General features: G+C 41.1%; 1 protein-coding gene across 1 annotated transcript in view; it reads right to left on the reverse strand.

Annotated features, from left to right (window-relative positions):
• LOC109832429 (probable mannan synthase 11) overlaps positions 1-7,975 on the reverse strand; it is a 9,575-nt gene extending 1,600 nt beyond the window's left edge. Inside the window, exons 1-9 of the mRNA XM_020399796.1 lie at positions 7,945-7,975; positions 7,602-7,846; positions 7,345-7,443; positions 6,571-6,823; positions 6,304-6,414; positions 5,876-6,012; positions 5,220-5,333; positions 4,939-5,138; positions 4,625-4,831 (exon numbers count right to left, since the gene is read on the reverse strand). Of these exons, the coding sequence (XP_020255385.1) occupies positions 4,625-4,831; positions 4,939-5,138; positions 5,220-5,333; positions 5,876-6,012; positions 6,304-6,414; positions 6,571-6,823; positions 7,345-7,443; positions 7,602-7,846; positions 7,945-7,975 (1,397 nt within the window). The remainder of the gene's footprint in view (positions 1-4,624; positions 4,832-4,938; positions 5,139-5,219; positions 5,334-5,875; positions 6,013-6,303; positions 6,415-6,570; positions 6,824-7,344; positions 7,444-7,601; positions 7,847-7,944) is intronic.

Here is a 16,702-nt window from a genome sequence, read left to right on the forward strand (position 1 = left end):
TCCTAGCCGCGCCCGCAAAGCCTAGATCCCGCTCAATCGCTCACGTCCCCTCTGCTCCGAACTCATTTCTTCAATGATCTGAGCCGTTCATGTTTTTTATTCTGTTTTGGACTCACGCTATGAGTCATTGGATATGATCTTGGTTATCTGATATGTTCTATTTGTTTTGTTCTGAGGAGGGTCCTTTCTTCTCGTCTGTCTTTTGATGGCTGGTTCTGATTCAACTAAGCCTGCTGATTCTCTGATTCAGACGAAAGTCTCTGAGTTATTTTTTGGTCGGATTACTAATCGAAAACTTGATGGCAACAACTACATGCAGTGGAAGCGGGTTGCGGAGATCTATGTGGCCAGTCGTGGGAAGACTAGTCATCTGTTGGCGGATCCTCCTACTCCGATACCTGATTCTTGAACACTTGATGATAATGTCCTTCTGCATCAGATCTTGACTTCTATGAAACCCAAAATCCAGGATCTAGTTCTTCACTACCTTACTGTGAAGGAACTCTGGGCCTTCCTGGCCGATCTCTATGGTGGTCGCAGTGATGTCAATCGCGCTTATGATGTTATTCAGGAGTTGTTTCAGAATAAACAAGATGGCAAGAACATGGATGATCACTATGGCGAGTTCAATCGCCTTGCTGAGGAGCTTCGCCAAATATTCCCCATTACTGGGGATATCAAGCAGATGCAAAGTCAGTGGAATCGCTTGATGGTTCTCGCTTATTTGGGCACTCTAGATCCTGCTTATTCCTCAGTCCGTCCACAAATCATGGGAAGTTCTGCTGTAAGTTCCCTCGCTGAGATGTATCATTTTCTGAAGAATGTTATTTCTGCACCACCCTCTACAACTTCCACAGCTAGCCAGGACCATCCTGCCCTTGCTACTCAGACCTGGCAATCTACTGGTCGGGGAGGCTACTCTGGTGGACATGGTCGTGGCCGTAGTGGTTCTGATGGTCGTGGTGGGTTCAATGGAGGTCGTTCTACTAGTCGTGGTGGACACAGAGATGGTCGTGGTGGTCCATCTCGGAGTAGCCCTGGTGATGACTCAGTTATCTACTGTCACTATTGTCATGAGCTAGGCCACATGAAGTTTAACTGTCCAAAGAAGAAGGGGAAGGAGGCATTTCTGGCCTCTCAAGATATTTCTCAGGATATCCATTCACAGTCGTCATCTTCATTCCCGGATGAGCAGTTACGTCGTCAGCTTGAGCAGTTCCAGCTTTTTCAATAGTATCAGCATACACAGGCCTTGCCGTCTTCTTCCACTGCTACTCTTGTCCAAGCAGGTACTCCTACAGCCTTTCTTACTTCATCTTCCACTCCAACCTGGATTATAGATTCCGGCGCTACTGATCATATGACTGGGAACCGAGGTATTTTGTCTTCTTTTTCTCCTATATCTAATTCTGTTGTCCTAGCTGATGGGTCTCGCAAACCTATTCGGGGTATTGGCAATGTACTCACCACTCCTTCCCTTCATTTGTCCTCTGTCTTTTATCTGCCTGATTTTCCGTACAATCTTTTATCTGTTAGTAAGATTACTAAACTTCTCAATTGTATGGTAACATTTTTTCCTTCATATTGTATATTTCAGGATCTGGTGACGAGGAAGACGATTGGCACAGGACTTGAACGAAATGGCTTGTATGAGCTAAAGTTGGAATTCGACCATGTGGCCTACATCAGTATTATTTCAGCCTTTGAGTACCACTGTCGGTTAGGTCATCCTTTTCTACTTGTATTAAAACTTCTTGTCCCCTCTTTAGGCTCTCTTTCCTCCTTAGATTGTGAGTCATGTCAGTTAGGAAAGCACCATCGCGTGTCTTGTCCTAGTCGGGTCAATAACAGAGCACTTCAGTCATTTGATTTAGTTCATTCAGATGTATAGAGACCTTGTCCCATTATTTCAAAATTGGGATTCAAATATTTTGTTAGTTTTGTGGATGATTATTCGCGTGTTACTTGGATATATTTGTTAAAATATCGTTCTGATGTATTCTCAACTTTTAAAATATTTTTATCAAAAATACAAAATCAGTTCAAATCCACAATAAAAGTTTTGAGGTTTGATAATGCTAAGGAGTATTTAGAAACAAATTTTGCCAACTTTCTTGCTCAATCTGGTATTTTGCATCAGTCATCCTGTGTTTACACTCCTCAACAAAATGGAGTGACTGAAAGAAAAATCGACATCTCCTAGACATTGCTCGGACCTTATTATTTCATCGACAGGTGCCTAAAGAATTTTGGGGTGATGCTATCCTTACTGCTTGTTACTTAATTAACCGCATGTCGTCTTCTGTCATTAACAACAAAATCCCATACACCTTGCTGTATCCTAACACTCCTCTGTTTCATCTACCTCCAAAAATTTTTGGGTCTTTATGCTTTGTTCATAATTTTAGTCCTCAAAATTCTAAACTTGACCCTCGGTCCCATAAAGGCATCTTTCTTGGATATTCTCGTACCCAGAAAGGCTACCGATGTTTCTGTCCGTCCCTCCAACGATATGTTCTATCTGCTGATGCTATATTTTTTGAACAACAAGCTGGCCATTCATCAACTGTCTCTCCTAGCCCCTCAGATTTTTATGACTATTTGACCTTTCAGGAAACTTTATCTAAGCAAGTTGACTCTTTGGCTAACACTAGTACTGGTAAAGATCCACAGCGACTTTAGGGTCCCCTCCAGGTTTATACACGTCGTCATGCTCCTGCTCCTGTGCCTCCGTCTACCTCAACATCAAATCATGTTTCAAGTGCTACTGTACCCTTGTCTGAGGGTTCTGATGACCTCCCTATTGCGTTGCATAAAGGTAAAAGAACTTGTACTCAACATCCCCTCTCCAATTTTGTTTCTTACTCTCATCTTTCCTCTTCCTTTAAATCTTTTATCTCTTCATTGGACTCACATTTGGTTCCCAAGACTGTGTCCGAAGCTCTATCTATACCAAGTTGGGTTGAAGCTATAAAGGATGAAATGGCTGAGCAAAATGATACTTGGGATTTGGTATCTCTTCCGCCAGGCAAAAAGGCTATTGGCTGCAAATGGGTTTATACTGTTAAACTTAATCCTGATGGAACTCTGGCATGCTTGAAGGAACGTCTGGTTGCTAAGGGTTTCTCTCAAGTCTATGGTCTTGATTATTTGGATATGTTCTCTCCTGTTGCTAAGATGACTTCAGTGCGGATTATCATTTCTATTGCTGCTACCTATCACTGGCCTCTACACCAGCTGGACATTAAAAATGTATTTCTTAATGGTATTCTTGATGAAGAAGTCTACATGGAGCAACCACCAGGCTTTGTTGCTCAGGGGGAGTCTCTAAAGATCTGCAAGTTAAAGAAGTCTTTATATAGCCTAAAACAATCTCTGCGTGCCTGGTTCTGTCGCTTTGCATTTGCGGTCCAAGACTTTGGTCTCAGTAGATCAGAGAAAGATCATTCTGTCTTTTGGAGACTACATAATGGCAAGCGAATCCTACTCGTTGTATATGTGGATGATATTATAATCACAGGGGATGACACAATTGGGATTAGCGGTTTGAAGAAACATCTACATAAGCACTTCCAGACTAAGGATCTAGGGTCTCTCAAGTACTTTCTGGGTATAGAGGTGGCCAAGTTAAAGAAGGGTATTCATTTGTCACAAAGGAAATATGTGCTCGATATGCTTTCAGAAGCTGGCATGTTAGGATGTAGAAGCATTGATTCTCCAATGGATGTAAATGTAAAGTTGTTACCCGATCAGGGGGAGCTTCTTGAGGATATTGGACGATTTAGAAGGTTAGTAGGAAAATTGAATTATTTGACTGTAACTAGACCAGACATCACATTTGCGGTAAGTGTAGTCAGTCAGTTTCTATCAGCATCAAGAACTACTCATGTGGATGTTGTATTAAGAATTCTGCGGTATCTAAAGAAAGCTCCAGGAAAAGGTCTTCTCTACTCAGATCAAGGACATACAAGGGTGGCAGGATTTTCAGATGCAGACTGGGCTGGGTGTCCGGTTGATAGGAGATCAACCACAGGATATTGCATATTTGTTGGAGGAAATCTTGTGTTATGGAGGAGTAAGAAGAAAAGCATAGTATCCCGTTCTAGTGCAGAATCAGAATACAGAGCGATGGCAAATGTAACTCTGAAAATGGTCTGGATTCACGATTTGTTGGCAGAAGTTGGTCTTTCCCCAGAATGTCTTATGAAACTGTATGGTGACAATCAAGCAGCAATCCATATTGCTAAGAATCCTGTTTTCCATGAGTGGACGAAACACATTGAAGTCGATTGTCATATTGTTCGAAGGAAGATTGTAGATAAAATTATCACTACGAGATATGTATCGATAGGTCATCAGTTAGCAGACATTCTAACAAAACCACTTGGGAAAACTCGGGTAGACTTCATTTGTGACAAGCTGGGCATGTATGATATATATACTCCAGCTTGAGGGGGAGTGTTGAGAGATGTTATATAACGTGGTTTAGTCCCACATGGGGTATGAGACCAGACTTGTATCTATAGTTGAACTATATATAGACCAGAGTAACTCCTTTTTCTCCAAATCTCTGATATTAACAGTACATAATATATCAAGGAAATGAGTCAAGTAAAATGAGTACCTCTTTGTGGTCTTCCTCTGAGATTGTTTGATAGAATATTTGGTAGATAACTTTTGAGTATTTGCCTCTGGAGCAGAACCTAATTTCTCAGTGACAACCCATTCATTCACTTCGCCTACCTCCAATAGACCTGTTAAAGCTGCTCTCATCCGAAGCATAGACATAACATTTTCAAAGAAGATCCAAAAAAGCAATAGATGGAAAGAGCTGCAGCGGAACATATAATGCATTAATATGTTATTTTAAGATATGACTTCTAGTTGATAGTGCCACCATGTATAATATTATTTGAAACTTCTCAAGAACATTTAAACCTTGGAGTTCCTACGGCGTGCAGAAGTGTAATGGTTGTCGGGATGTAAGCTACCCCCCACATTGGAATTGAAACCTCAGGAACTAGAACTGATGCTGGGATTACCACGCAATAAAATGTAAATGTGACGATATGTGCGATAATCCTCCGAACAATGAAGAAGCTGTATATCAAATGGATCTTCTTCCATAAAGATACTTTCTGCAAGATAATACCAAAAGTAAGCTTCTCATGTGTAGATTAAGAACGTGGACAGATACAGATAGAAGGAAGAATCCCAACCTTTGCCTTTAGTATCTCGACTGAAACCTTTCTAAATAGATTAGCAGGACCACAGGCCCATCTATATTGCTGACTCCGGTATGCCTTAAGTGTACTTGGCAGTTCGCTTTTAACCTATAAAAAAGATAGTTAATGATATTTGAAGCATTTCAAGCTGAAAGCATGTACATAGCAATTTACAGAGTAATTAAAATATTCATGCTTATCCCGCAAACGACATTAGCAACTGGGTACTGCATCCAGGTCAAGATCATTAGGAGAAGGCCTTTAACATCTTATATATTTAGACCTCTGTTGTCTAAGTTGTGACGGTCTAAATTGGAGTAGTTTTATTGGTGGAAAATACATTGTTACCTTTCATTGTGCCAGAACCATTTATGTATGTATAATGAGAACTTTAAAAAGTACGTAACATGATGCTCTAAAACAGTAACAACTTATAAGAATTGGTGACCTAAAAGCAATTCCAATGATTTGAGGGACTAATTCAAAACATTAAAGATGTAAGGGACTTATATTTAAAAAAAAAAACTTAATAAAAATACCTACTAGGCGCTTCATGATCATACAGATGTGATTACGGTACCGTAAGCATGTCACCAAGTAATTCAAAGTGAAGCATTTTCAGAGAGAGAAGGTGGGGGTAAAAAGACCACCTTAATGTCACCAACATATACAAATTTCCAACCGCGAAGTGATGCCCGAACTGCTAAATCCATATCCTCCACAGTGGTTCGATCTTTCCAGCCGTCAGCTTCGTTTATAGCTGAGATTCTCCAAACTCCAGCGGTTCCTGTAACAGAAAATTGGCACAATTGTTAAACCTCCCTTTCTCTAATGTCTTGGGTTTTTTTTATTTTCTTTTTAAATATATACGTAATCCCTTTTCTCCTGTGTCGACTAGTCTCTTTAATTAAGATTCCTCTATATTCTTAAAGCTCATGAAAATGTGTCCGTTTATAATGTACTAGCCCAATTTAATTATTCCGAGCACTCAACTTAATTAAGACCCTAAATCAGCTCTAGAAATACTATGTACGTATCCGGGTATAACAGAGGATAAAGAGAGATGCTTTTGCTTTACCATTGAAACCAAATAACTTGAACAGGGTCGAACACGATTCCTGTTCAACTTTGAAATGGTAATCCATTGACATTTCTTGTAGCCTTGTCATCAGACACTCGTTGGAATTAACTGATACATCAAAGAAGGCACATTTTAGATAAATTTTGGAAATGGTGTAACGTGGTACATATTCACGCAAGTAAAATACGCAGACAAGGAGACGAAATTGCATTTAGATTGCAAAAAACAAAATTTAACTAATTAGGTAATTAGTTAGTTGCTCACCAAATTTCCAGCGGGCCTGAACAAGGCCAACGTCAGGGTTATGGACGAGGAAGGGAACGGTTCGGATCAAGAAATCGGAGTCGGGTTGGAAATCCGCATCGAAGATGGCAACGAAATCGCAGTGCTGGACATAGTCATGCTTCATCCCTTGCTTGAGGGCCCCAGCTTTGTAGCCAGATCGATTGTCCCTTATCTCGTACTTCACCTTCACTCCCGCGCTCGCCCATTTCGAGCACTCCGCCTCCACCATTTCCTATTTTCCATTTTATTTTATTTTACTTAATAGGGGTTGGGGGGAAAAAATTAGGTCACATAATCTAGCAATTCTCAGTAAGGGCTCTGTACTTCTTTCTGTTCTTTATACGAAAATAAATTAGCACCAGTTAATAAACTAGGGCATTTAAAGTCTTGATTGATTGATTGAAGCATGCTGGGCCCCATAGCTAGAGGCGTGTTTAGGCCGGGGCCTGACATTGGCCCGTTCTATAAAACCCGGTTGGGCTATACGGATATAACAACCATTCACCTGGCTAATATAAGTTGAAGAGAACAATTTGCTCACCTATTTATTGATCAGTATACATGTAGTTTGATTGGGTTGCATGAATTTTTTTTTTCCAGCCTAGAGTGTTTTAGTCATTGCGTATTTCAAATTAACAATATTAAGGGCGTTATTTTAAAATAAAATAAAAAGACAGTTTTTCTAAAATTAACCGAAATCTTTTTCTTTTTTTTAAGAAAAAGGGGAGAGAAAAAAGGGGAAAGACCCCACACCTTTATTTCTGGGTCAGTAGAATCATCAAGAATCTGGACAATGAGCCTATCAGAAGGCCACGCCAGCCTGCACGCAGCTCCAATGGACAACTTGTACACCTAATCGTCAGTACAAAAAACCGAACACATGTTTAACAACAGGCAAATCTCAAACAAGAACAAAAATAAAAAAAGGTAATTACACCACCGTTAACGGTAGGAACAGCTGTATATATTAAATTTTAATTTTATCTGGCGCCGGCCACTGCACACGTTACCTGTCTCTCATTGTACATAGGAACCTGGACGAGAACCATGGGGTAAGCGAAGCTGCCCAGCTCCTCATCATCATCTCCACGTCCCATGGGTTCCCACTTGTACACCCTCATCGGCCTCCACCGGAAAACCTTAGCAAAGAGGCTGGACGGGGCCGCATCAGCAGCTTCTCCCAACAGCCATCGGCCGAGGCGTAACCCAGGCACGACGCCGACGGCAAGCCTGCAGGCAGCTTCAGGAATCCCCCCTCACCCTGACCACGCCTCCCCCATTGTGGATTTGGCCTCAGCCGGCGTGACGCTGCATTGCGCGAAGGAAGGGAGGACCAGCCAGAGTCCGTTTTACTGGCCTTGGTGGAGAAGCACAGACTAGCCATTGTGAATCAGCGCGCGGACGCAGGCTCCTCCGCCGCCGCTGCTGCTGCGCGCAACCAATCTACTGCCGTTTGAAATATATTGAATCTGCTGCTCTGTCGTCTGTGCTAATTAGGGAGGAAAGCAGATACGCTTTTCCAGCGAGTCTGCCACTGTACTTAATTACTTATGAGGACCGTGGTTTCTTTTTTTGGTGGGGGTGGACCAGTCACGTGGCTCGCGTTTGGATGAAACGTGGAATCAGCTTTTTTATTCCTTAAAAAAAAAAAATTTTTAAGGGGGATAGATGTAGGAGGATGAAGGGGGACAGTTGTTACTACTAAACCATACGTGAAGACTTAAGGAGTAGCTTTTATAGAAAATAAAAGAACTTTGATTTGTTTTGTTTTGTTTTTCTTTTTTTGTACTCCCATAGTCGTAGCTAGGCACAAGGCCTACAGCTAAATTTTATGACAAATTATGCTGGAGCTGATGAAACAGTAGTATCACCAGTGGATCGGGTAGGAGAATCTAGTGAGAAGGTTCGTATATATATATATATATATAGAGAGAGAGAGAGAGAGAGAAAAAAATGGGTATGCTTGGTACCAAGCACAAAAGGTTGTGCTTGGTAGTGAGGTGGCATAATCCCCTCCACTCATTCAAATGATTGCAAATATTATCAAGCCTTGGTTTAGAATTGGGCATGCATTTCTTCTCAAAGAAGAAAGTAGGCCCCATGGTGGGCGCCAAACTGTTGATGCTCGTAAACAAACATTCGATGTGGGTTTCCCACAGTCAGATGCAGTTTCGATCCTAGCGACGGTGGGGAAGAAGGAGAGGATGAATGTTAGAGTTGACTCCTTCTCCGACTTTATGCTCGATTCTGGGCACGCGATGTGGACTGATAGTCTGTACATGCAAGAATCGCAGGAATACGGGGCTAGTTTCCCCTGTGGTATCTCCGATGGTCAAGTCAATTAGTGAATTTGGGGAGGGTTTTTGAGAGGCCCCAGGGCCATTGAGGTCCTTGCAGAGGGGTTTTCCACCAATGGAGGTCTGTAGAAGAGGTGCCGACTCGGAGGAGCCGAGTTCTTCCAAAAGGTCTCTAAAGAAAATGAAGAGGGATTCTGAAGGTGATGACCCTGAGCCTTAGGAATAGATGTCATTCTCCCTCCCCCTTTCTCTTTCTTTTTTTCCTTCTTTTCTTTTTTTTTTGCAAGCCCTGTCGGGCCCCTTTTTTGTAAAAAAGATATGTACAAGACTCCTTTTTGAATGAGAGTGATTTCTCCTGTCATTTGCTTTTGAGAGTTATAATGATTTGAACATGCTGAGACTCAGCTTTTTTCCCCAAAATAATGGTTGCTTCCCTTTTCCCTTCTGCTTATTCTTCATCCATTCGTCAAGCTTTGGGCAGTCTTTCTTCTAATGACCAGTCTCCTTGCACCAAGCACGCTGATCTTTTCTAATTATAGGATATCCTACTCTAGATGTGACTTCCAATTCTTCCGGTTTGGATCCTTCCCTCTTGCGGCCAACACCTCTGCTACCGGCTCAACTGAAGCTTCCTTATCCTTCTTTCAAAGCTGATAATTCACAAGTGCAGCAGTCACATCACTATACGAAAGAGATGTCTTCTTATTAATAAGAGTAAGAACGAATGTCTCATATTCCTCATCGGGCAAGGAACTCAACAATAGCAACGCCTTGTCCTCATCTTCAATCATGACATCCACATTCGCTAAATCCGCAAGAAGCTTTGTGTAGGTGTTCATGTGATCACTAATTGAGGTTTCCTTCTTCAACTGGAAACGATAAAATCTCCTCTTCAAATGCAAGCGGTTCTCAACACTTTTTGTTAAATATTTGTTTTTGAGAATCTCCCAAATCTTCTTCGCAAAAGTCGCATTCACCACATCATATTTTAGATCTTGAGTCAAATAAGACCTAATCACACCACATGTCATTCGATTCATCTTCTTCCAAACCTTCTCTTCAATATCATCTGGCTTTCCATCTAACTCCAAGGTATCCTCCAAATTCTGCGCGTTCAGTACATCCAAAATCTCGCATCTCCATAATCCAAAGTTATTTGTGCTATTAAACTTCTCCACGTCTATCTTCATAGAGTGGATATTCAAACTCTGGATGGTCTTCGCGTCATAAGCACCACCCTCGACACCCGAAGCAGTTTTTTCCCCGATATCTTACTCAACGTACCAACGAACGAAGAATAGATTCAAAATTAAAAAGATAGAGTCTTTACCAAAAGATCCTACCTTTATCACCAAACAAAACCCTAGATGAGCTTTCAGATTGATCTACTCCTCCAACTAAGAGATCTAGAATCTGGAGCTTTGATACCACTTGTTGTGCACAGCGGAAATTTTTGTAGAGTTTCTGGTGCACAATAGGAGAGAAAGATCGTAATAAGAATTCTCGTCTCACCAAGGAAACAAGAATCTGAAGTGAATATCTCAACAAAGTAAGATATCAGTTCTTCCTCTCATCAGTTCTAGGACTGACCTGTCGAGGGAACCTAATAAACTATTACAATTGCCACAACTAGCAAATCACATAAGTTTTACGTGGTTCGGCAAATTACCTACGTCCACGAGACAAGAAGGGGATAGATCTCACTAATAAAGAGGGAGAGTACAAATAGAGATTACAACCACACAAAATAACCCTCAAACTAACTCTTAAATCTCTCACAATCTCTCTCTCAAAAGGATGCTCAAAGCCCTAAAAAGGACTGCTCAAAATCTCCCCTAACTTCTGCGTTTTTCTCCCGCAGCAAAAAAAAAATCAACTCTGCCAAAGAAAATAAAACCCTTTGCATGCCTCCACAAATTTTCTCTTCTGCGCATTTTATTTTTTCAAACCCAAACATAGGAAGTGATTGAAGAGCTATATATAGCTGCGGTATAAAAAAATCGTTCAGGAGAAAATCGAAAACCGCACATGTCCTTATCTCCTCACGTCACATCCTTTCACACTTGCACCGCTTCAATGTGATCTCTTCACACGTCCACAAGCGTGGTGGCCCCCACGCCATGTTCACAGTGGGTGCAATTAAAACTTTGGGATTTATCTGTAACGTTTTAAAATATAAAATTAATCAACGTAAAGTTTATAAAATTAGATCTTAAATATCCCAAAGTTTTAAACATTTTACAATTAAATATCATTAAGTATTTAAAATCCCAAAGTTTTAAATATTTACAGTCAAATACCATTAAGTATTTCAGATAGTATTTTCCCCTTCCTGTATTTATTTTTTTCCAAATAGTATTTCTGGCTGTGTTACCAGCAGGTACTTAAGTGCAAAGTAGAGAAAACTATAGGGTCTCTACTGAAATCAAACAGAAATGCCAAAACCGAATTCGAGTGCGGGTGTTACCGTCGATCCGCTGCGATAGAGGAAGAGGTCTCGATGATAGCGAAGAGGTCTCGACAACAACGGCACAGGGGCGACGACGGCGCTGGGGCGGTGCTGTTGCGTTGCTCGACGATGACGAGATCTAGATGACGAAGAGTTCTGCAAACAAATTGATGATGATAATGATTACACAAACTCGAGATGACGACGAGATCTCGACAACGAAGAGGTTTTGACGACAGCGAACTCGAGACGACGACAACTCTCTCCGACGAGCTGGAGCCGACGACGAGATGGAGATGGCGGTGAGTGTCGATGATGAACTGTAGCTAGCTGAGGACGACATGGAGACGATGAGGATGACGAAGTGGAGACGATGAGGAGCACGAGAGCGGACAACGACGTGGGGGAGCGGATGACGAGATATGGGGGCGGCGATGATAAGGAGGTGGATTTTTTTAACTAGGGTTTAAATCGTTATTTTTGTGGTTAGAGGATGATTAGGATTTGTGGGTTTGTAAAATTCAGTTTCGGGTTTTAGTTGGGACTTCAGGTTTGGTTATGAGATTTGTTAATAGAAATAGGTTAATTTCAGTCCAATTATGATTAAGAGTCTCATCAATGAAGGTAATGGACCTCTTCATTTTTAAGGAGACCCAATAACGATGGTAGTAGGATCAAATCAACGAAGGGATTAGAAAACCGTTATCCCATATCACAATATTTCTCTATTATTTGTAATAACTCGACGAAGGGTTTAAAACCCGTCGTTATTATATGCACATTAATGATGGACAACTGGTCCCTTCACTAATTTTGGTCGTTAAATAGCATATTTCTTGTAGTGATTGTTCATTCTTGAAGAGCATCGAAATTACACCGTTTAAGCTAAACAAAGCCTGGAATCGCATCATTCAAGCTAAGGAGGATTAGCCTATAGCTATGAGGAGCCAATGTGGGTATAGCCCTTGGAGGCTCCAGCTTCTGGGGGGTATTTGCTAAGTGGAACCCCAAAAGCCCTCCTAAGAAAAGACACACCACTATGGTGCTTGTCTGGCTTGAGAATGAAGCACATGCTTCTAATCGTCGCCACAGATGAAAAACCTCGCCGCCTGGACAGCCAAGAGGCCTGGGGTTGGATCACAAACGGAACCCCCAGGGATAATAATCAGATCCAGTATCGCTCAAGCTTCTGTCGGCAATGGATCCCCCGAACAAGGAGCAGCGATCAAGTCTGTGGTAGGCTTCTCGGACCACCACCATCTTCAAAGGAGAGTCCTTCCTCACCAAGAGAGGGGTTGCGGGAAAAACTCAAGGGCTCTCCATCTGGTCTTCTCAGGAAGATTAACAACTCTGGCCCCCACCCGTTGTTCGAACCACCTAAAGACAAAGTAAGAACTGGTGGTCGAAACATGCGACTCGCATCCCCCTAACAAAAGAAGGCTCCCCATTTATAGGATGGTCCGACCGTCGCTATCCCTAGAAACCTCAAGAGGAAAAATATGATCCCATCAAATTCCAGGAAACAAAGCGTCGACATGTGGGGTTCTCTCCAACAAGAAGCCCTCGTCACAAAAGTTGTCTGGGCCTCCTCCTGTTGAGCACTATCCTCCAAAAGCTCGATCAATAGGGCACTGGCCATACAGTGCTACCAACAGTGGATGAGAAAGATCGGTTCAAAATCACCATGTCCACCGTTGACCTATAAGGATCTCAGCAGAAACTCCAAGCAGGTCCTTGGCTGATGGGATGACAAATATGCCAACAACTCAGCGACGCCCAAAGCCAAACAGCCCACTCTCGGGAGGAAGAGCAATCCCCGATTCCGGACGCTCCTCAGCTTGGTAACAAAGATAACCAATGAAGCAATAGCTCGCTTTCATCAAGGCAGGAATGTTCGCAGGCGAAAAGAAACAGCCAAGGAAGCTCCGTCTCGGTGACTTTGTCCCTAGCCAAAAGCCGTCTCCAAGATGCACACGGATAAGAAACATGGAGTCGGCATCATCCGACGGAATAAAAGTGAAGATGAGTTGTACTCTATCATGTATAAATTCCAACAATAAATGGAAATATCAAAAATAAAAAGAAAGACATCAAAGACTCAGTCAGCTGGGCACTCGATTAAGTCGATAAAAGTCATTGGTACCTTCTCAGGATAAAACCAAGGCATAACCCTTTTTCTTCTGCCAACTCCCACAGTCGACTCTCGGCCCTAGGGAAAATATAAGTCCTTGGCACCTAATCTGGATAAAACCAAGGCACAACGACTTCTCGATCGGAATAAATACATTGGTACCTAATCTAAGTAAAACCAAGACAAAACGACTCCTCAGTCGGTCACAAGACCCTGGTGCCTCCTCAGGACGGGCCTAAGGCGCCACGACTCCTCAGTCCTATGAATGGAAAAATTATTATTAATGTATATTAGAAATTTGTAGTCTACAATGACGGTTTTATATATAAACCGTATTTTGTTCATCAACGAAGGGAAAGCATCGTCGTTAATGGGTTACTAATTACCCATTATGAGGATTTTTACGACGGTATTCAACCGTCATTAATTAGTCTTTAACGACGGGAAAATATCTCCATAACTAATGGTAACGATGGAAAAATATCCCTGTAACTAATGATAACGACGGGAAAATATCCCCGTAATTAATGATAACGACGGGAAAATATCCCCGTAACTAATAATAACGACGGAAAAATATCCCGTCACTGATGGTAACGACGGAAAAATATCTTCGTTACTGATAATAACGACGGGAAAATATCCCCGTCACTGATAGTAACGACGTCGACGGTGATAATTACCGTCGTAAATATTAACGACGGTAATATGTTCCGTCGTTATAGACTCTATAACGACGGGTAGTATATCCTTTCGTGACTCTTTAGCGAAGAGGGCTTCAACGACGGGTGACGAAGGGATTTTTCCCCGTCGTTAGCATACAATAACGAAGGTTTTCAGCTCTTTAATGAAGGGAAATCCCTTCGTTAAAGATGTAATTTCTTATCGTGCTTGGAGTTGGAGGAGTTCATGTCAGTAAATCTGTCAATTTGTAGAAAGGAAAACAAATTAAAACATGGAGGGGAGTGCTAATGTAAGTAAAGAGACAGTAAAACAGGCATTAATCCCAAGAGATGAGAGATATTTTGACCTTAATTTGTTCTTGCGGTCCATGTTGTCTGTCTTTTTTTGGACATAGGTTGTGAGAATAATCAAATAAAAAACATGATGAGTGTTCTTGCGGTCCATGTTGTGTCTTTTTTTGGACATCGGTTGTGAGATTAATGAGAGAGAGAGAGAGAGTCCCTATTTAAAATGAGACGACGTATAGTATAGACCATTTGAGTATTTCCTATCACAATAAATTCGATCGTAACAAATAAGCGAGAAAAGTCCAAGGACACTTGCCCATGGCTTAGACGGAGGGATTCTCTCCTAAGGAATAGTGTTTCCTAAGATCTGCCCCCCACCCACATCCTCCTCCTAATTAATAGGGAGTGACGGCAACACTCGCCCAAAGACGAGAGGGTCGCTATATATAGCTAGCCAGCTAGCAGCCCTCAGCTCAGCTCCTCTTGTTTTATCGTCAGATACCTGCATATGCATCACTCTAGCTAGCGCACCAACCGGCTATATACACTAGTACAAAACTGGTCTGTCCAAACGGTTATTGAAACCGTTTGGACAAGTCAAAATAGCCCAAACGGTTAACACCGTTTGGGCTAATATATCCCAAACGGCTTTAGCCCAAACGGGTTTTTTTTTCGGCCCAAACGGTTGTAACCGTTTGGACTGCATTTGCCCAAACGGTTCCGTTTGGACAGACCTGTTTTGTACTAGTGATAGTATAGGAGAGAGTCGATCGCCACAACCCCATCCACGTACGTCGGGCTGTGTGGACCTTACTGCGGCCCAGAAATCATTAATTAATGTGATTGGTACGTATTGGCCAGTACAGATCGACGTTGCAATATACTAGTGGTGGCAGCGCGTGTATAATATATATAGGCTCGTACGTAGTACGTGAGTCTTAATCGCATGTATTGTTCACGTGTTTGCTCTCACCAGATTAATGCGGTTTGGGCTTTTACTTCGAACAATTTTCCCACCGCAATCAACGTCATAATTAATTCCGGCCCTTGTGGTACGATATTTTTCCTAATGGGACGGCGGACATCGAGTCTTTCTTTCAATTAAATCATTGGTTGGATACCATGCACTCATCAATCCCCGACCCCTTAAAAATTAGAGGGACATCTGATCAGTTTCAAAGATTTCAGGGGTCCCTGATCGATATGTAGTTATCGAAGAATGTGCGGTGTTGAAAAGTAAACTTGATTTTGGATCAATGTTTAATTATTGGATCAATGATCCAATTATCACTTGTTGGGCCAAACCCAATACTTGATCTAAGTTCTAGAGTTTTCTCTAGAAATATCTAAACATCTCCACCTCCTTAAAATGTTCTAGAAAATTATAGAGAATGAATATCTAGATATTTCTCTAGATAATTGTAATATAAAATTCTAGATATTATGCTAGAACTCTCTAGATTTAGGATTAAAATATTCTTATGCTAGAACTCTCTAGATTTAGGATTAAAATATTCTAGATATTTTGTACTTTGGATGCTATAAATACCTCCTCTTCCCTCTCATTTGTAATCAAGAAGTTCCAAGTTGTTCTAAGGTGTTCAAAAGAAAATAAAAATCTTCTTCTTCCTAAATTTTCTATTGTCTCTCGAATTCTTAAACACTTTCTCCATCACCTCCAAATATTTCTTCCCAACATGCGGTACTAATGTACGTATCTGAATAGTCCCCTTAAAAAAAAATCAAAACGGTAGATTGACTTAGCATCTGACGCTGATGACCCTCTGACCAGTTCCAATTCTACGCTTGTACCAATATTTTTAGATTGATCTGTCTACATTAAAAAATATTAAATTAAATTTCTCAACATTGGTTGTCCTTAATTACCACCTTTTGTTCTAACCTTCTCCCATTTGATATATATACTATATATATTATATGTAATATATATATATATATATTATATATATATATTATATATATATATATATATATATATATACTATATACTAATATATAATATTATATATAAATAATAATGACAATCTAGTCGATATGAGAGAGATTATTAGCGTTGATGAGTCAATCACACAAAAGAACTTTGCCTCTCTTTTTTTATTTTTATTCAATTTATCTAATATTAAAAATCATCATATTCAAGCACGCAGACACTAGTCCGGTGCATACATCAACTAAGTAATATATATAATATGATTTTTCAAATCCCCCGTCCCCCCCACCCCACCACCTATTACGACGGCAT

Source organism: Asparagus officinalis, chromosome 3 (genome assembly GCF_001876935.1).
Source record: "Asparagus officinalis chromosome 3, Aspof.V1, whole genome shotgun sequence".
Lineage (NCBI taxonomy): Eukaryota > Viridiplantae > Streptophyta > Magnoliopsida > Asparagales > Asparagaceae > Asparagus > Asparagus officinalis.